Source organism: Toxotes jaculatrix, chromosome 19 (assembly GCF_017976425.1).
Source record: "Toxotes jaculatrix isolate fToxJac2 chromosome 19, fToxJac2.pri, whole genome shotgun sequence".
NCBI classification, from domain to species: Eukaryota; Metazoa; Chordata; class Actinopteri; family Toxotidae; genus Toxotes; species Toxotes jaculatrix.
The window spans coordinates 1625955-1646803 of NC_054412.1; the positions used below are offsets into that span (position 1 = coordinate 1625955).

At 41.1% G+C, this 20849-nt stretch overlaps 1 protein-coding gene across 1 annotated transcript; it reads right to left on the reverse strand.

Annotated features, from left to right (window-relative positions):
• Positions 1-10625: 10625 nt before the first annotated feature.
• Positions 10626-14178, reverse strand: LOC121199896 (hepatocyte nuclear factor 3-beta-like). Its single transcript, XM_041064883.1, has 2 exons — positions 14040-14178; positions 10626-11907 (listed from the first exon to the last, which is right to left on the reverse strand). The coding sequence occupies exons 1-2, from the start codon at positions 14112-14114 to the stop codon at positions 10759-10761; spliced, it is 1224 nt and encodes a 407-aa protein (XP_040920817.1). The 5' UTR covers positions 14115-14178; the 3' UTR covers positions 10626-10758.
• Between the last annotated feature and the right edge of the window lie 6671 nt (positions 14179-20849).

Below are 20849 nucleotides of genomic sequence, written 5' to 3' on the forward strand. Positions count from 1 at the left end.
CCACATACATCAATCAATCAATCAATCGATCAGTCACATTGTTAGTTATGGGCTGTAATTTAAAGTGACACCAAAGATTCTTTCAAAATCGAATCTGAAATGAATAAATAATAATTTGCTCTTTTCCAGTGTCCATTTTCTGTCACGGACACAAAAACATTTAACTTCTTCACACTTTCGCCAAACTTCGCAAAGGCACCTGCATGAGACGTCGGTAAACATCGTGTGAGGGCCGAGCGCTGATCTTTCTCCACATTCTGCCAAAACGATCCAGCAGGGAGTAAAACTGGAGGCAGTAAAAATAGTTGCAAAGGAAAAGTTCCTTCTGCAGTGGTCGCTGCTCCTCCCGACCGGATCGTCCGCAGCTGAAAACACGGGCTGTTTATGCTGAGGGGGAAAGTTCACATCTATCATCTGTTTGAGACACTTTGAGTCTGTCAGTGGGCTGATGGACCAAAGATAGAGAGAGAGAGACTCACCCTGGAAACTTCTAGCTTTACAGCTGTTCATGTTCTGCACACAGGAGCAGGAAGATGGACGGAAGATGGTTGTGAGAGCCTGTATCACAGCAGCGTTTCTAACTGGGACATTTGAAATCACGGCAAATTTGTCACGAAATTGAAGCTATTGATTTGTGTTCACTGGCACATGGAGGTGTGGAATTAGGCAGAGCGGGAGCGCCTATCTCTCTTTTTATTCTTCACACATACATCCATCGCTTTTCGCTCCTCAGCCCCGTCAGTGCACTTTGGTTACCGTTAGGAAAAGATGGAGGTTTGGGCTCAGTGCAAATAAACACGTTGTCTGAAGCCACTGATGCTTCAGCTTCTCGGCCGGTGATGAATTCCTGTAAGGAAAATTCTGGACTTGTACTCGGCCGGAACCAGACCGCACAGTCCAGTCATCCACACAAATATCCTCGCCTCAGACCCACGAGGCGACGCCACCCACTGTATGTTTTCTTTGGCCGGTGGTTTTACCGAGGGTGCGATACACTGCACGTCCCCTCTGGTCCCGTTTAATGTGTTGACTCCAAAGCTCACAAATGCAGTAACCAAGTGAAATGTTCTGGAGCCAGAACTGGACCAGTGATCGGTCTTCACTGCGCAGGATCCGACCTCAGCAGACCGGAGGAGGTTTTTTTTTTTTTTTTTAATCCCTGCGAGCATCAGTGTTTCTGTCCAGCGTGTGGTTTGTGATTTAGTGCACTGTAAACTGCAGCACGAATCCTTCAGCTATCTTCAGCCCTGATTTAGTGGTGATCAGAATGGAAACGCGCCAAGAAGAGTGCTGAAGCAGTGCTGAACGAAAACAAACTCAGAGTTTCCACCGGTGTTTTTAAACTCACTGTGAGTCAGTGGTGCTATTCAACTATTATATATTTAGAATAACATGATCTTATTGTTCTGTTCTGCCCCGTAAAGCTGGGAGAGCTTCCTGTCCCTCTGGGACAGGAGGATGATGAGGATGACGATGATGATGATGATAAATTGGCTTAGTAAAATGATTCACTGAATTCATTATATATTTGAGTTATTTTATGTTTTCACTGCTGCTTTGTGTTGATTGTCTTTCATTTTGATTTCAAACAGGTGACTCAGGTGAGCGCTGCGCTCGTGCTGCTGATGTCACCTGCGGCCATGCTTAGTTCTTGTGATGTGCACGTACAGTCGCGGCGGCTTAGCGCGGTGAGCTGAACGGAGGCAAACAGCTTTACGGAAGCTTTACTCCCTCTGGCAGAAAATGACTTTCCGGCTTTCGAACATTAAGACTTGATTTGGAAGTCTGACACAGCAGCTGGCCGTCATCACGAGCCGACTCGCCCGCCATCAGAGTTACCGACTTAAAGGGATTTCTCTCCCAGATTCCCATTTGGAAGGCAGACAGAGGCATCATGCTGCTGAATGCAGAATGAGACGAGAGGAAATCTTAGACTGAGGGTGCGATCTGTTTCCTCAGTCCCTTTCCTATGAGTGCCAGCTTTTTACCAGACATTTAAAACAGTGGGCAAAGAATGAAGCAGCTTTCAAACCCCGTTAACGGCGTCTGTTCTGAGAGAACATGCAGAGATTGTATCAGGAAATATTTCCAGCTCTCACATTTATTAAAGGTACCCTGCGTTTTACGGGAAACAGTTCTGTTTACACTGGACACACACACACAATGTGTTACTCGCCAAAACACACAGTGTGTGTCCTTCCAGTCTGTTGAATTCATTCCCTTTGTCTTTAAAGAGCAACTTAACAACCTCTGAAAATCTTCTTGGTGACTTCCAGTGGTTTAACTTCTCAGTTCACCGCAGTGATGTCCAGGTGTGGTGCAGGTGCTTTAAATTTTAAACCAGAGGAGACAAAGGTAAAGTGAATATTAGTGTCACACTCTGCTTTTCTGTATTTTGCTGTTCCTTGGCACGTTGCCGCCGCCAGCTGTTGATGAGTGGAATAGTGTGGAACTCAGGGACGTTATACAGCCTCCTTTCATTTGATAGACATGGTCAGGCTCAGTGTCTTTGCTCTGGCTGCTGCCTTACCTCCTCCAGTTCACATGGTCTACCTTCTCTCACGTTATTACTCCTCTTACAAGCATTACACGTTTTCATTACTGCCCTTGCAGTTGACAGGAACACGCAAAATGTCCACTAGTGTCCATCTTCTGTATGTTAAACATTGCAATAACAGGCCACTTGGGGGCAGCAGAAACCTACAATGACATGATTATCAACTTTAAACGCACATAGTGACCTTGTTAGCAAACAGTTGCTTACTTATATGCCCAGCAATTACAGAGCAACATGATCATTCATGTGGAGCGGTCTCTGTGTCTTCCTGATGAATCTAAGTTCACTGTTTCCTCTCTTTTAGATCTGCAGTAAAGCTGCGTTTCTGCTCCCTGACCAGTAGATGGAGCCACTAGCCTGTGTGCTCGCTGTTGTTAAGCCTAAGACCAGACCAGTCCTGGTTAAACGCAGGTCCAGAAACATGGGACAGAACGAGGAGAGCTGAGGTAGAACAGAGCACTACGTGTTGTTCGATCTGTAAAATCTTCAGTATCCTGAGAGAGTGTGGAAGCACAGAATAAATGATCATAGCAGAAAGACGTCTGATAAAGACACTGGTGAGAATTTATGATTGTTTGTGGATTCACCTGATGAATGAATGTAAGGGTTAGGCATTCAGTTTGGATGGTTAAGGTTAGTGTTAGGTTAGATACAGTATGAGTACAATAACCAAGATATAAGGTATAAGTACGTGTGTGTGTGTGTGTGTGTGTGTGTGTGTGTGTGTGTGTGTGTGTGTGTGTCTGAGTGCTGCAGCAGATAAACTGTTTGTTGTGGCTCAGTGAGCCGCCGTTCATCTGGAAATGCACTTTTCTAACAATTCTTTTTATTACTGAGTAATCTTAGAATTATTGATATTTTCTCAACTAATCAGGGATTTGTTTGGTGTATAAAATATCAAAATCTAGTGAAAAATATCCATCACAATTTCCTAAAACATGTCGAAAGCCCAAAGTTATTCAGTTTACAGTGTTTGACAAGAACAATCAATCTGTTAGCAGAATATTTGCAGATTAATCTGATGTCAGTCGAGAAATGGGTTATAATTTGTTGGTGCTATAGTTTGCAGCCTACGCAAGTGTGATGTGGAAATTTGAAATCAGCAGCACAAAACACCAGTTAATGAGTTTAATGACTAATTTGTGTGTTCAATTGTAAGTACACCTGAGTCTGGCAGAGTACCTCCCCACCACCCTTCAGATACCACAAGCATCATCTGGAGTCTTACTAACGTGTCACCTGCTAGAATTACAAAAATCTTTGGGGACGTTTGGCATGAAGCAGCTGGCTTCCTGTCATTTAAGGAAACAGCTGGATGGATTTTTCCTTCAGTGATCCTGAAGATTTTAAGATTTCGAAGGTTAAACCTGGGAAGATTCTCGCTGGTATAATGTTTTCTGAGTAAACTCCTGAGATCAGCCTGTGTGAGTCTCACCATCTGATCTGTTTCTCTTAACTGGATGGGAGATGACCTCCAGACTCCAGTCAGATTCTGTTTATTTCCTATTTACACATGAGGAGTTAGTTCACACTATTATACAGTGAAAGTTGCAGGTTATTTTTAAGATTTACTCTTTACCGTGGACAGCTGGTGGACAAAACCATTTGTGGCTCTTCAGAAAACATCATTTATAGATTGTTTTTCCCTCAAACAGATTCTGTCAATGTTTACCAACTGGTTTTGAGCACTGAGGGAACGCTGCCATAATTTGGTTTCTTGGTAAAGTCCTGAAATTTGGCTCATTGTGAGGCTAAAAGTTAGATTTGGTCTTGAATAATGCTGTTTTAAGAACCAGAATGCAAAATTACCACCAGACCCCATTTATTTTTACCCCATTTTATTTTCTGTTTCTGTCAGTGAAAGCGTGTTATTATATACACAGTGGGACAACATCTGGAGTCCTATTCTAAAAAGTAATTTGTCAGCAATTCAAAATTTAATATCTTGTAAATGTGGGGGATTTGTTAGAAGCAAAACAGTTTTCACCACATGTTAAAAGTGACAAACTTGAGGATTTCTTTGCTCTTTAATCCCAGAGGATGCCGGTTTACACTCTGTGCTCTCAGATTCTTTGTTCAGGACTTTGATAGCTCTCTCAGTGTTTGCAGCCTCGTTAACAAAGAGCCTCTAATCTGCTGATAACATACAGCACAGATGTGTTTATCACTCCACTGTGTGCTTTACATTGAATGACCCTGCTTGTGGATGTTAAGTGGAGGTCAGAGAAGTGGCAGCAGGGACTTTAGATAGTTTTAATGAGGAGGTCTTTGTATGCAGAGTGAGCTCTTTATCATCACTTTGTCCATCTGAGGGACGACTGACAGGTGAGGAGAGGGAAAAATCTTATTACTTGTACTGAAGAATCCCATCTACCTGCGTGCACTGAGAAAATTAAAATTTATATTAAGATTTATAATTTATTAACTAGCGGTTTAGGGTAAATTCTCTGTATACACATTTGGAAAGCAGATAGTCTTTATCCAGCGTCTCTAAAATATTGGCTGGGAAAGTGGTTTCCAACCTGGGGTTTGCAAGATGAACCTGAACACAAAATAACAATTTATTTTTTTAGACTGTCGTCTGGTCTTTGCCCTTTTTCAGGATAATAAGGAAAAGAACAGTGGTTTGGGTTAAGCTGACCCTTCTTAAAGGTTAGGGGACCTTTGTTGTTGTGATTACAATAATAACTGTGCAGTAAACATTAGGGAATGACTACGATACTACATTCAAAACAACACCAATAAAACCAGCAAGAAAAAAAAGGAACAGGGTTGAATTTCTAATCAAAAGATGTTGTGTAGCTGCATCATGGGAAGTGTAGGATCCGGTGTTTTTGAAGCTCGACCAGGGGCTTGGTCACTTTTCCGCCTCCACTGCTTTGACTTTAACCATTCTTTGATTTATCTGTGGAGTCTTAACACAAGGACACTGCAGTGTCCCACAACAACAAGACCGCAAATTAATTTTCATGCTGAAATGAAAGGAAATTAATGTTAAATGCTGTCAAGTAAAGTTTGTGATTTGTAGCATGTGGGCTCCTACATGCTAAGAGGTTTAAGTGCTCCTTTGCCGGCCATGTTCAGTTTCTCGTGTACCTGCCTCTCTCAGGAGGAAAAACACAACTAAAATAATCTTTAAACATAATCCTTAAAAACTGCTCACTAAGAGCGAGCAAAGCATCCACACTTTTTCTTTGAAATGATTCAAAACCATAAATAAAAGGTTCGGCCTTTTATTTAACTGAGCTGGACTCTTTCTGCCGCCCAGTATTTGTACACCTTGTGTAGTGGGAAAGCTTTAATAATCTCCAATAAAACATTTCTGGGAGCATTTGGTGATGGGTGGCCCGCCCCCTCGGCTTAAAGCAATTAATTCAGCTTTCTGACATCAAACTCTCGGCTCAGCTCGACAGCTTGGAGCTCAAATAAAAAAATAAAAAAAGGCAAGTTCTCCTGGGAACAGAGTGAAGATGGCAGGCTCCTTTCTCCACTGTTTGCTCAGTGGCTCTGAGAGCAATCTTCCCCCCCAGCCTGAATGAAATGCGAGGGCACAAACAATATGCCGGAGGAGAGAAAGGGCCGGCGGGGAATGAACAGTTTGGAGTATTTGCTCAGTGGAGGAGCAGCCACAAAGGCCGAGCCACGGCGTTCCCATGAATCAAGACGCCGTCTCAGGCGCCTTTTTGTTGTCTGCGTCGCCAGCTATTAGACAACACTGCATATAACTGGTTTCATGTCATTTAGAGCCTTTTCTCTGTAAACTGTACCATCAGGTGACCTGCTGGTGACTTGTTTTATTTGGCTGGTTGGTGTAGAGGCGGCTGGCTGAGTTTAGTGGTGCACGTGGCGCTGCAGCTCACCTTCAGGAAAGTGAAATATTTAGCCTGACGCTCAGACTATTTCCACACTTAAGTTGTGGGAGATTGAAGATGAGATTTCAGCCAATAACTCTGACGTTTAGCTGTAGTTGACCGTTGCCCCGCCAATTTTTATCCCCAGCCTAAACCCCCAGACCCGGAGCTCTCTGGGTGGCCGGGCTGGAGGTCTGAAAGGCGCCCAGATTGACTCTTAAGCTCTTTTTGCCTTAAGAAAGCGTCATTGTACATGTCCATGAATGGCAAACTGCTGTTTATCCAAGATGGACCCGTTCTTTTCTTTCTTTTTTTTTTTTTTTTTTTTGAAGTATCAGTGGTTCAAAGACGTCCCACCACTGTGAGAGCTCCGATTCACTGTTTGTTCTCATCACTTCGACATTAGAGCAGGAAACTTTTCTTACACTGAGATCAAAGATGAGAAATTCCTCTTTAATGCTGCACTCGGCAAAGTTTTAATGTTTAAGTGCAGTGATCTTAAGAGTATTGAAGTCTGACTACAAGAAAGTCCTGTCTGTGGTTTAGGCAACAAAAGAACTTTGGTTAAGGTTCGGGGAAGCTGGTGGTTTTGGTTAAATGGTCAGTGTGAACTTTTTCTTTATCAAACCAGATCAGGATCTTTCTTTAACCGTAACCAGGTGAGAGTCTGAACAGAACCAGAAAATGGTTTAATGATGCATGTTTAATGAAAATTTAACTGAACTTTCCAAACAGCATTTTAACAATCAGAACATTACAGGACAGTTAGGACAAGGCCGAAAACCTCCCCGGGTCATAACTTCATCAGATCTTACAGGTTAAAAACGCTTATGTTCTCCACCTCCTTCGGCTGAACCGTGAGAACGTACTTTAATTTCTTTAAAAACTTATAATATAATAGTTTGTATTAGAGTTCAAATTCAAATTCCAGAATGCATCAAATCACAGCCAAAATCAAAGCTTCTAGTTTTCGACCCGTGGCCTTGTGTCGCCCCTGAAGCCAGCACGAAACATCGCAGATCCTCATCGTCCACATTGAGCTGCCGAACAAAGCGGAGCAGAGATGATGATTAACTGTATTAAAAAGCTGCTGCCTTTGTAGACGGCCGCGGCCTCGGGTTATCTGGCTGCTGCCGCTCGCTCTGCCAGGCCGAGGGAAAGCTGCTGAGCAAACACAGGTGGCTGGAAGTCAGGGACAACTCACTGTGACACACACCATCCAACCCAACAACAACACGTCCTGGAGACGAGGGCTCGATTGATGTTAGACTTTGAAGGCTGATATCAAACTTCAAACTTCTTACCAAGCTGACGTGTGTCACCAGTTTGGCTTTAATGGTCACAGGTGCTCCACTCCAGTATCCCCACCCCTACCAGTTAGTTCAAGAATGTTAACATGAGTAATCATAGCATGTTTACATACTGACATTTAACACGGAGCCTTTAAATGTTTGACCCGTTACCATTTATCATAGGCCCCTTGACCTGTTGGGCCCCTGAACCTGTGCCCAGTAGGGCCGCTCAGTCACTCAGTTTCCCTGTAGGAAAGTGTAAACTTTGACCTGCTGGTGATGCTACAGAAAAATCAGGGGATCACAAAGATCATTCAGGTTCATCCTCTGAGGACCACAAACCTCTGTACCGTACCGTTTCAGTCTGAACCGAAGAGCTGGGCAGACTTTGTAGCCTCACTGCTGTAAACTTGGCTGAGGTGAAAAAGCTGCTGTGTCAAAGATAAATAATGTGATTATACTCAGCAAAAAACAAATAACACTGACAGAGAAAAGCTCAACGTGGTGAGTGTCGAGAGCAGAGAGCCTCTGTCATCTTTCACGACCCATTTAAAACACTGAAATAACACTAATGGAAACACAAACCAATATCTGGAAATTACTTCATGTTTGGTTTAATATTTGGTTTGAGTCTCTCTGGTTTTAATTGTTGGAGGGTTTGTAAAGGACTGTAGGAATAACTGTGCATACAAAGCTGAAGGACATCCCTCATATGTATGCGTGTGTGCGTGCGTGCGTGCGTGTGTGTGTGTGGTAAACGCTCCTTGTCCAAACACAGCACTGCTGGCTAAGCCCTGACCTCGAACGGCTCGGCATGCAGCCTTCCCATTATTCTTGGTCAGGAAAAGGTCATTATTATTCATAACGTGCTGATTGCTTTCTTAAGCAAACGGAGACGCTCAGCGGCGGCGACTCTGAAGAAACCACCCCTCACACCTCGGCCCCGATATGTGCCTTTGTTTATGAGAATTAAACACATCAAAGGTTCATTTTCCCTTTAAATGTCCCTGTAAGTTAAATTTGTCACGTATGTTTTCTGCGTCATCTTGTTCCAGCTGGGACTCCATGTTTTTTTTTTTCTTGTTCACGATGTGGTTCTCTGAGTGACAGTGTCGGTCTGTCCACAACTGTGGTCCACGCTGAAATATCTCTGTGTATATATCAACTTACAGACATTTCATATTCTTCAGAGGATGAACCCTTCTAACTTTGATCCTCTGACTTGAGCTCTAGCGCCAACAACAGGTCAAAGTTGTAACTTATCCCTTAAACATCTCTACTGTCATCTGACCAGGACTGGATTTTGAGACGCTGTCCTCCAATAGAAAACAAACCCACAGGTCGTTTCTGCAGCAGCTTATTATGAAGTTTCATTTTTAGACGACATCCAGCAGCCGTAGTGACCATGAAGGTGTAAGAGAGGAAGTCCTGTGACGTGGTTATAGAGCGACAAAGTGTGTGCTGGTAGGAGGTCAGGGTGGATGGATGGGCTGTCAAGCCATCAATCAAACGCTGTTTCTTTGAACCATTTGTTCTGTAACTTTAACCTCAGATTTATAATCATAACTGTGGGAGCCATTAATCCAGGGTGCGATAATCCATCACAGAAAACACAATTCAGTGTCTTTAATTCGTATTTTTAACTCCTATTTACTGAGCTGAGTGTGATAACGCTGGTGTTCTGGTGTGATGCCGTCCACCGGTTGTGGTTTTGATGTCTGAAGTGCTGTAGATTCTGACATCTGACCAGATGTGAACACACTTTTCCAGCTAAAACTCTGGCACCAGAAATGCTGAAGTGTTTAATATTCAACACGAGCTGACGGTGGTGCCTGTCTGAACACAATCCATTGATCCTGTGTGTAAAGTTAATGAACAACCTGCTCTGTCTGTAGACGCCGTTTCTCTGAAAGCTTCCCAGACGGCTCGTTAAAACCTGCTCAGTGTCATTTCACTGCTGCTTCACCGACACGTCGCCTTCAGATGCTCAGCCTGTTGCCTCTGGTTCCGAACAGACAAAGCGTCCGTCGCCCAGTTAAGGGTTGATGTTTCATGATCAGACTCAGGCTGAGCGGCTGGGAGGTGTGGTCAGCTGTCATTCCTGCAACAACCAAACACACGCATACTGTAGGCGCTGTGTGTGTGTTGTGTGTAGACAGCTGTGACAGACACCTTGGACTTTAGAGGCTGCAGTTTAACAGTCTCTCACACGAAAGCATGTAAAACTATTTGATCCTGTAAATAAGAGTTTGAAGCAGTTTTTGTGTGTGAAGGTGAGGACACATTCATCAGGCGTCCTCTCATGTTCTTTTGCAAAGTTTAATCTCACAGTTTGTGCCATTTTCCTCTTGGATGTTCTGTGGAGGCCGACTGTCACTGAGTCTGTGGCACTCGACTGTTTCCACTCTTTTATAACTGATCGTGATTTTAATTGGACGTTGCCTTTAACAAGCTGACTTCAGTTAGTCCAGTGTGTTTGTGGCTGGGCTTCAGTGGAAGATAAACATCATGGGTCTGTGGTTATGGATGGATTAATGATCAGTGAAGCGAGCAGTTTGTTTGCTGACAGATTTTTTTTTTTTTTTTTTTTTTTTTTAGAGCTGATTCAAACCGATTTCCCCAAAATGATCAAATATCATGATCCACGTGAATATTATGTTATTCCATTTCTGCCAACAGATCCCGCGAAATCCCACACACTGGTTCCCTACATCAATAAGGTCTGTCCTTGCTTATTCATATGTTTTCTTTTTTTTTCCTTCTTCTTTTTCGTTGACTATTGCCAGTATGGGAGGATGGGTGAAGAGGTGAGGGTGGGGTAAGGGTTGTTGTGTTACAGACTCCACATGAAGCACATGGAGTCCAAGCTAAATAAACCCGTGAGGAAAACTGGGACAAATCAAATAAAACCAACAAAAACGTTTGTTTTCCATATAAAGACTTTTATCTGTTGCACATATAAACACACAAATGACTGATGGATTGTGGGAAACAGTTCTTCAGACCTCGGACAAAACACGTTTACTCTCATTTTCAAAGTGATTTACTCCTATTTGTTTCATGTGGAGTTCATTATGGGCCTGGTGTACACGCCGTGGTAGTAGCTGGTGTCGGTGTGAGCGGGATCCAGGCCGGTTTTGGCCGCCACCAGCGCCCCGGCTGACACCGAACCGTAGCCCCCGTACTGCATCACCGGCTCCAGCTTGTGGTGCTGCGGCTCGGACATGAGGTTGTTGATGGAGAACGGGTGGTTGAAGGCGTAGTGGGGGTAGTGGTCTGGTTTCAGGTGAGCAGCGTCGTGCAGCAGCAGAGGATGATGATGATGATGATGAGAGAACAGGTGCTGAGTGTGCGCGAGCGGGGAGGGCACGCGCACGGGGCTGGGGGGCAACAGTTCACCCCGGTGCGGTTTGAGGTCGACCCCGGCTCCCTTCACCTCTGAGGACGGGGAGGAGGACGAGGAGTGCGGGGAGTCCGAACCAGAGCTGGTGCTGGTGACGGAGCCGCCCTCCGAGCCGGGCTGCCCCGCCGTCTCCTTGTCACCGGTACCGGGCTTTTTCATGCACTTGAAGCGCTTCTGGCGCCGCAGGTAGCAGCCGTTCTCAAACATGTTCCCCGAGTCTGGGTGCAGGGCCCAGAAGGAGCCTTTCCCCGGTTTGTCCGGTGAGCGGGGCACCTTGACGAAGCAGTCGTTGAAGGAGAGCGAGTGTCGGATCGAGTTCTGCCACCGCTGCTGGTTCTGCCGGTAAAACGGGAACAGATCCATGATCCACTGGTAGATCTCGTTTAACGTCATCATCTTGCTGCTGGACTGCTGGATCGCCATGGTGATCAGCGAGATGTATGAGTACGGCGGCTTGGCGTGCGTGTAGTTCCGCCGGTACGGTTTGGGCTCTCTGGATCTGATGCTGCAGGCCTGTCCGTACACCGGGCTCATCACGGGCACGGTTCCGTACGGCGGCGGGCTGATGGGGCTCATGCTCGGCGGCAGCGCGGAGCCCAGGCCCTGCGTCATCCCTGCTCCAGCCTGCACCACGGCCCCGGGGCTCTGCGCCATCCCGCTGTGCACCGAGGAGTGACTGACCCCGGCCGGGTTCACATAAGGTGCGTTCATGTGTCCGGTGCCGGTCATGCCAGGCGCGCTCATGTAGGTGCCCATACAGTTCATGGACAGACCAGAGTTCATGTTTCCCGCTGGGGTGTAACACTGAAACACAGAGAAGCAGTTATTGGAGCTGATGAACAGGAAATCACTGACTGATGAACTCACAAGTCTGATTATGACTCTTTAAAACAGACTTAATTTTATTTTAATTAAAAAAGCAGAATCGCAAATGAATTACACCTAAATAAAGTTAAACAATCAATAAAAACAAATAGACAATTTAATGCTAAAACTATATTATTAATATATTTTTTAAAAATAATACTTTTCATTATGCTATATATTTGTGATGAGTCGATTGTTTGATCTAAACATTTCTGACGTCAGTCAAGTTATTGATTTCAGATCGAATGTAAGTCAGTGTTTAGCTGTACAATGCTGAGCCTTTAAATTCCACAATATATATTTTTTTAATGTTACACGAAGAATTTATCCAAGCTTTTGTTTGCGCATGAACTTTTTTTTTTTAATTAAAATCCTCACTTTTTAGAAGCTGAAACTTTTATATTTCTGCTTGAAAATTATTCAAATGTTTAATCAACGGTCAAAATAGCAATTCCAGATTCATCTTCTGGTTATTAACTGACTGATTATTTGCAGCTTATGTCACTGTGGACATGCTTTTTAATTTTTCCTATAATGCGCCTGGATTGTAATTCATTAACCCACATTACTGTTAATTTGTCCACATTTATTATTTTATTCTTTCAGTCCAAAGACCAGCACGAACCAAAGTGAAGGATTAATGAAATATCTCTTCTTTTCAGACGTCACAGAAAATTACTCCACATTTATTTACTTCTCATTTTTATTTTTTTATTTTTAAAAACATGACCTTATTCTGTCATGTTGTTCTGATCATCGCCACCAGGCCCAGACATCTATCTGCCTGTATCTGATTCAGTCCAGAGAAATAAAACCTTTCACTATGCTCCTTTTATTTGTAATATCATATGTAATAGTATATATAATAATAGTGTCTATAATAGTATATTTACAAACAATGAGTCTTATAAACAGACCACTGTTAAAGGTAGAATTAATTGGCTAAAACTGGGCCATAGCAGGAATTTAATATAAATATTGAGGCCATGAGTCAAAGTTCAGCCTCCGCACGCAGGACGAAAAAAGGGTCAGGGTCAGACTAGTGCGGACTAGATAGACCGATGCGTATGAACTGATGAAGCCCCTTGGATAAGAGGCGAAACGTCTTCCCAGACAAACATATGTCCAGTTGCCTTCGATTCAATTTCAAAGAGAGGACGAAAAAAGGAACCCTTCATAGTTGTAGGCCTTTAGTTTATTGTTGTGAGCCTAATTTATTTATTACAGTCGTTCACTTAACAACGTGAAAATAACTGTCTCCAGACCAGATCACACACTTCCTGTGTTCGGAAATTATTACAAAATTACAAAATTAGTTCGTTAAAATTCAGATGGAGAAATATTGGTTTTCCCTCTGGGGGGAAACAATAAGATTTTATACTATTACTTTATTACTACTACCACTAGTAATTTTATTAACAAAGGACGTTTGCTTTACATTGATACTGTTTAGTCTTAACTCTTACGATAAAAATAGAAAGAAAACACTGGTAATAACAGGAGCTGTGAACAGTGCATGAATGAGAAAAGTCCTCAAAGCAAAACGTTGTATTTCAGACATTAGTGTTTAAGCCACTTTACATAATGTGACATTGCCATGGCCTACGTTTAATTATTATTATTTATTTATTTATTTATTTTAACTTTCATAGAATCTTACAAACATAAAGAGTTGAAGATTTGAAAAGCGGATAATGTTTTTATGATACTTGACAGAAATCTAAGCTCTCGTTTTAGAAACAGGAGTTGTTAAAATGAAATAATAAAATAAAAATGAAACGAACAGGTCTATTTTAGCTGCCACAGATGGATTCACACTGATGCGAGAATGTAAGTTAAAAATGTGCAGCCTTGTTAAAATGCGGTGGGATGTGGCTGAACACACCGCGGGCCCATAAATAAAACAGTAAGTGGCCTTTGAGTTGATTTAAATGTTGATATTGTGTATTTATCATCAGAGGGAGGACGTGTCTCTGTCCGCTCCCTGTGATGTGATTCTCTCAGTCAGGACTCAGGCGTGTGATCAGCGGGGATCAGTTCAGATGAATCCCGCAGTAAAGTGCACAGACCTCGGTCTCTCCGTAGTAGCCGCTGCTGCTCCAGTCCGGATGGTCGTGTCCCTCCATTTTAAAGGCGCTCAGCATGGTCCACGCTCCAGCACAGATTCATCCACACAGCTGCACACGAGGCGGGAAAACGCTCACATAAACCGCACCTGTCCTCAGCTGGCACCCGGTACCGGTCCGGTGTATCCTTGTCTGGTTATACCCGGGGCTGGTGGCTCATACCTGAACATGGACTGTGACCGCGGACACGGTCTCTGCTCAGTGACTGGCTCCAGTACCTGCCCTCACGCTGCTGAGGAGTCGGTATCCAATCAGCTGTCTTTCTCTGTCCCTCCTCGAGCTCGCATTCTGATTTGAATATTCACGACAGCTCGGCACGAGACTTCCGCCTCGCGGTGATCGTAAATAATGGCGTTAGCCGTCTAAAGTAAGTCAGATAACTTCATACTTCACAGAGGTGGAAAGTAACTAAGTACTTTTACCTCAAGTTCTGTACTTCAGTAAAATATTGAGGTACTTGTACATTAGTGTTTTCATTTAATTCTTCTTTACAGCTGTATTCCACAGCTGAAGTTATTATACTTTGCATATTAAGATTCAATGTGACATGCAAACAACACGTTGCTATATTATTTATTCGTCTGTTTGTTTATTTATTTATTTTAATACAGGGACACAATAACAAACCGCCTCCACCTTTCTTTCTTTCTTTCTTTTTTTTTTTTTTGCCTATAATGGAGAAATATATGTCGCTGTACTGGTGCGTTTTCTTCAGCAAATGATCTGAAAATGATAGTCTTAAAAAAACTGCCTTTGATTATTCAAAACATTTCCTGTCATATTTCCTGTTCCCACAGTTTAACAATTACATTTTTAATAAGCACTTCCTAACATGTATATATATCAATATGGTCCATTTACCATTTACTGAACTAAGAGCACATTTACTCGTGTTATTAACACTGCATGTTGTTGTGGCATGTTACTGTTACTCCAACGCTAAAAAGACAAACTTCCAACGAGACAGAAAACTGAAAAACTTTTACAGAAAGAAAAAATCAAGTGTCAAAAACAGATTTTGTTTTCATAAAGATAAAACTAAAAACGTTGTTTTTGATCTTGAAAATTGAAAATAATCTCACGTAAATGTCAGTTTAGAGACTGTTGTGGAGCTTTTGGGCAAATCACATGATGACACATATTTTCCTTTTATCTTTTAGATGAAATGTTCGCCTGTGAACCCTCGACCTGCCTCGTCTGCCATCACTGCATTAGATCTCTGTCTTATCCCACAAATTACTCCAGAATTCTAAAATGTTGCTGCTGCAATGCATTCTGGTTATTTATGGCCTGTAGATCTAGAAATGGATTGTTTGGGATCGTCCTCGTCCTGTCGGCTGCAGGGTTACTGTTTGTGGTCTGACAGTGTGTGTTTACCTGGTGGCGAATCTGAAAGGACGACAGGACGGACGGTACACACAGCTGAAGTGAGGAGACAAGAGAAGTAGGACCACCATGCTCTCTGCACACATGGGCCTTGTCCTCTCTTTGTGGACGTCAAACAACCCAAAATATTTTTCTCTTTTGTGGTCCAGTGTAGTTCAGTGGGTCACACCAGGCACCGGGACTGTCAGGCCAGAGAACGAAGGCTGAAATATTTATTAAAGCTCCTGCTGCAAAAATCTACTCAAATTACAGAAGTAAACAGAAGCTTTTTCAAAACGTGAGCTCAAGTTATTAACTCAAAAACAAGCGCGTAACTGCAGCTTTTCATCTGTCACAGAATAGTTTCCCTTAAAAATACACACAACAGCTAAAGTCAAATCCCCAATGGACCAGAGGTCATTACACCCTAAAATCCAATATATTAGCTGTTGTGTAAGTCATGTGGTCCTACAGTCGACCTAAATAAAAAGAGTTTACCCTCTGGTATGATTGTGCTGCACCTACTGCAGTTTATTAAAGGATAGGTTCACGTTTTTCAGGCTTGCTGTAGTGAGTCCTCCTGCTCGCACTGGCCATTAAAAGACCCCTGAAGCAATTTCAACATGAGAGCCGAGGAATGAAATTTACAGTGTTTCTAAGGACAGTCACAGTGAGAAGGGATTTCATACTGAAAGCAATGTGATTTGCATGCAAATCATTTTCTGAAGTTTTGATACGCTGAACAGTGTTTTATTTTCCCATCAGCCTCATCCCTCTGTGTTTCACCTGAGTTGTGTTTTGTTACGTATTGTTTAACACTGACACCTACTGGTTACATCCTGCCACTGCGGTCAAACAAATCATAAAAACAAATCCGTATTTTATATTTATTTATTGACACGAAAAAAGGAAAACATGACCCCAGTCCGTGGATCCTTTGGTATTTGAATTTTCCTTTAAAGAGCATGAAGGCCACATTGTGCAGTGTTTCTACCAGTACACATGCATGCATCCATGTCTGAGTTTGAGAATATGCGTGTGCGTGTGTGTGTGTGTGTGTGTGAGAGTGTTGTAGGTGTATGTCAGGTGGAGCCGGTGAAGGTACTGCTGGTGAGGATAGAGCGCCATCCTATGGGAGTGAGGGACACACCGCGCCTGTTGTGTGTTGTCAGAGCTTTTTGTGGTAAGTGGATTAAAAACAAAAAAGAAATCAAGGGCCATTTCAAAGGTGCTTTGTGTGCTGATGCTTCCTGTTTGTGTTTCTCTTGCAGGGTGGCAGAGCTTCTTTGGAGGGCCATGAGACACCAGGTAAGACATTGCCTGTTGGTTAATATTGTTTAGTGTTTCTACACATATGCATGGTGTTTGGGTCTGAGTATTGTCAAGGCTTAGTTGTGGATGTAGGTGGAAGCATATATGCAGTTGTGACACAACTGTGTATATGTGGAAGCCTATGAGCTGGAAGTGCTGGCTGAAGTGTGTAGCTGAGTGTTGTCAGGCTTAGTTGTGGTTATTTGTCAGTGTAAGTTTAGTCTGTGTGTGCGTGTTAGATGTAGTGGGCTCTTGATGTAGAGGCTGTCAATAGTTGTATAGTGTTGATGGAGCTGTGTGGCTCGGTGTTTAGGTGCTGCACTTGGGCCTGTAGGTGTGAGTCTGTGTGTGGCTGTGTTTAGCAGGTTGATGAAGATTGACTCTGACCTCCTCCATGACCTTCATGCCAAAGTGGAGCTCAGGTAGGCCTCCTGCTGCATCTGGAGGTTTTGCAAAATGTTTAAAAATGCAAGGTTAGATTTTCTCTCTCTTCCTGTGGCTCATGTTTAGTTTCTTTGTGCATTGTGCAGGATGAAGCAGCTGATCAAGAGGACTGTGAGAGACAAGGTAAGAGCAAGCATGTTGGTCAACATCGCTCCGTCTTTTGTTTTTTTATGTTTAAGGGTTCATTTGTGTCTCACTGTCTCTGTTTTCAATTCAGGAAGCATCGGGTCAGAGGCAGTTGGTTTGTGTATCCTGGGCCATGAAGAGGAAGAATTGCATCAAGGGTTGTGGAGGGTGTTTGCAAATTAAAGGCTTGATTTGTACCCAATGGCAGTTGTCTGCTTGTTGGCTGCGCTTATTTTGCAATGCACGAACTGCTTTTGAGGCTGCGCCGAGACTGTGCCGTGTTTAATCTTGGTGACTGACTCCACACTTTAGGTTAACGTTTCAACCTTAGGTATAGAACTTCTCTTTGTTTAGAGTCATCTGTGAGGACTGCCAGAGGGTAAATGTAGTTGTAATAATTTGAGTTTTAGGTCAATTTTTAGACAAATAGTTAATATGGAGATGAAACAGTGCAGGCTGTGCTGTGTGGATGCCAGATTCTTAGGCTTTAAACTGTGAGGTGTTAGATGTAACACTTAAACTTGGTTGAGTTTTACAAACTTTGTTCTTTTTTCATTTGATTAAAAAGACTAAACTTAAGATTTTTGTTGTTGTTGAAATAAAGTGGATTTGTGTTTGCGTTGTCTTTTTTGTTTCAAGCTTGACATGTGCCAAATAGGGGGAAGAAAAAAGTAAAATAGAAAAAAGATGACTTGAGTCGCCAAACAGGTCTACATGTACAAAGTGCGTCACACTTTACAACTGAAAAACTTACGCTTTGGCATTGGAAATGACATTCAAAGTCAAAGTGTCATTCATTATAACACTCATTTGGTTATGTGTGGCATTGCGTGGGCTGATGTACGCAGTTAAAAAAAAAAAATTTTGCCTCAAAATGTCATAAAAATGGCAATAGTATAGTAAGGCGTCAAAATCGACCAAAAAAAGTCAAATTTTTTTTAGCCTAAAAATGTGATAAAAAAACGTCATAGTATAGTAAGACGTCAAAATCGGGCAAAAAAAATTTTTTGACCTTAATTTTTTGTCATAAAAAAGGTCATTTCGGGCAAAAAAAGTCAAAAATTGTTTTGAAAAAAAAGCAAAAAATTTTTTGACCTAAAAATGTCATAAAAAACGTCATAGTATAGTATGGCGTTTTTGTCGGGTAAAAAAAGTCAAAAATTTTTTTAACCTCAAAATGTCATAAAAAACGTCATAGTATAGTATGGCGTTTTTTTCGGGCAAAAAAAGTCAAAAAATTTTTTGACCTCAAAATGTCATAAAAAACGTCATAGTGTAGTAAGGCGTTTTTTTCGGGCAAAAAAAGTCAAAAAATTTTTTGACCTCAAAATGTTATAAAAAAACGTCATAGTATAGTATGGCGTTTTTTTCGGGCAAAAAAAGTCAAAATTTTTTTTGACCTCAAAATGTCATAAAAAACGTCATAGTAGAGTAAGGCGTCAAAATCGGACAAAAAAAGTCGAAAAAATTTTTGACCTCAAAATGTCATAAAAAACGTCATAGTATAGTATGGCGTTTTTTTCGGGCAAAAAAAGTCAAAATTTTTTTTGACCTCAAAATGTCATAAAAAACGTCATAGTATAGTAAGGCGTTTTTTTCCGGCAAAAAAAGTCAAAATTTTTTTTGACCTCAAAATGTCATAAAAAACGTCATAGTATAGTAAGGCGTTTTTTTCGGGCAAAAAAAGTCAAAATTTTTTTTGACCTCAAAATGTCATAAAAAACGTCATAGTATAGTAAGGCGTTTTTTTCCGGCAAAAAAAGTCAAAATTTTTTTTGACCTCAAAATGTCATAAAAAACGTCATAGTAGAGTAAGGCGTCAAAATCGGACAAAAAAAGTCGAAAAAATTTTTGACCTCAAAATGTCATAAAAAACGTCATAGTATAGTATGGCGTTTTTTTCGGGCAAAAAAAGTCAAAATTTTTTTTGACCTCAAAATGTCATAAAAAACGTCATAGTATAGTAAGGCGTTTTTTTCCGGCAAAAAAAGTCAAAATTTTTTTTGACCTCAAAATGTCATAAAAAACGTCATAGTATAGTAAGGCGTTTTTTTCGGACAAAAAAAATCAAAAAAATTTTTGACCTAAAAATGTCATAAAAAACGTCATAGTATAGTAAGGCGTCAAAATCGGACAAAAAAAGTCGAAAAAATTTTTGACCTCAAAATGTCATAAAAAACGTCATAGTATAGTATGGCGTTTTTTTCGGCCAAAAAAAGTCAAAAATTTTTTTGACCTCAAAATGTCATAAAAAACGTCATAGTATAGTATGGCGTTTTTTTCGGGCAAAAAGAGTCAAAATTTTTTTTGACCTCAAAATGTCATAAAAAACGTCATAGTATAGTATGGCGTTTTTTTCGGACAAAAAAAATCAAAATTTTTTTTGACCTCAAAATGTCATAAAAAACGTCATAGAGTAAGACGTCAAAATCGGACAAAAAAAGTCGAAAAAATTTTTGACCTAAAAATGTCATAAAAAACGTCATAGTATAGTAAGGCGTCAAAATCGGACAAAAAAAGTCGAAAAAATTTTTGACCTCAAAATGTCATAAAAAACGTCATAGTATAGTATGGCGTTTTTTTCGGGCAAAAAAAGTCAAAATTTTTTTTGACCTCAAAATGTCATAAAAAACGTCATAGTATAGTATGGCGTTTTTTTCGGGCAAAAAGAGTCAAAATTTTTTTTGACCTCAAAATGTCATAAAAAACATCATAGTATAGTATGGCGTTTTTTTCGGGCAAAAAATGTCAAAAATTTTTTTGACCTCAAAATGTCATAAAAAACGTCATAGTATAGTATGGCGTTTTTTTCGGGTAAAAAAAGTCAAAAAATTTTTTGACCTCAAAATGTCATAAAAAACGTCATAGTATAGTATGGTGTTTTTTTCGGGCAAAAAAAGTCAAAAAATTTTTTGACCTCAAAATGTCATAAAAAACGTCATAGTATAGTATGGCGTTTTTTTCGGCCAAAAAATGTCAAAAATTTTTTGACCTCAAAATGTCATACAAAACGTCATAGTATAGTATGGCGTTTTTTTCGGGCATAAAATGTCAAAATTTTTTTTGACCTCAAAATGTCATAAAAAACGTCATAGTATAGTATGGCGTTTTTTTTCGGGCAAAAAATGTCAAAAAAATTTTTGACCTCAAAATGTCATAAAAAACGTCATAGTATAGTATGGCGTTTTTTTCGGGCAAAAAATGTCAAAATTTTTTTTGACCTCAAAATGTCATAAAAAACGTCATAGTATAGTATGGCCATTTTTTCGGGCAAAAAAAGTCAAAAAATTTTTTGACCTCAAAATGTCATAAAAAACGTCATAGTATAGTATGGCGTTTTTTTCGGGCATAAAATGTCAACATTTTTTTTGACCTCAAAATGTCATAAAAAACGTCATAGTATAGTATGGCGTTTTTTTCGGGCAAAAAATGTCAAAAAATTTTTTGACCTCAAAATGTCATAAAAAACGTCATAGTATAGTATGGCGTTTTTTTCGGGCAAAAAAT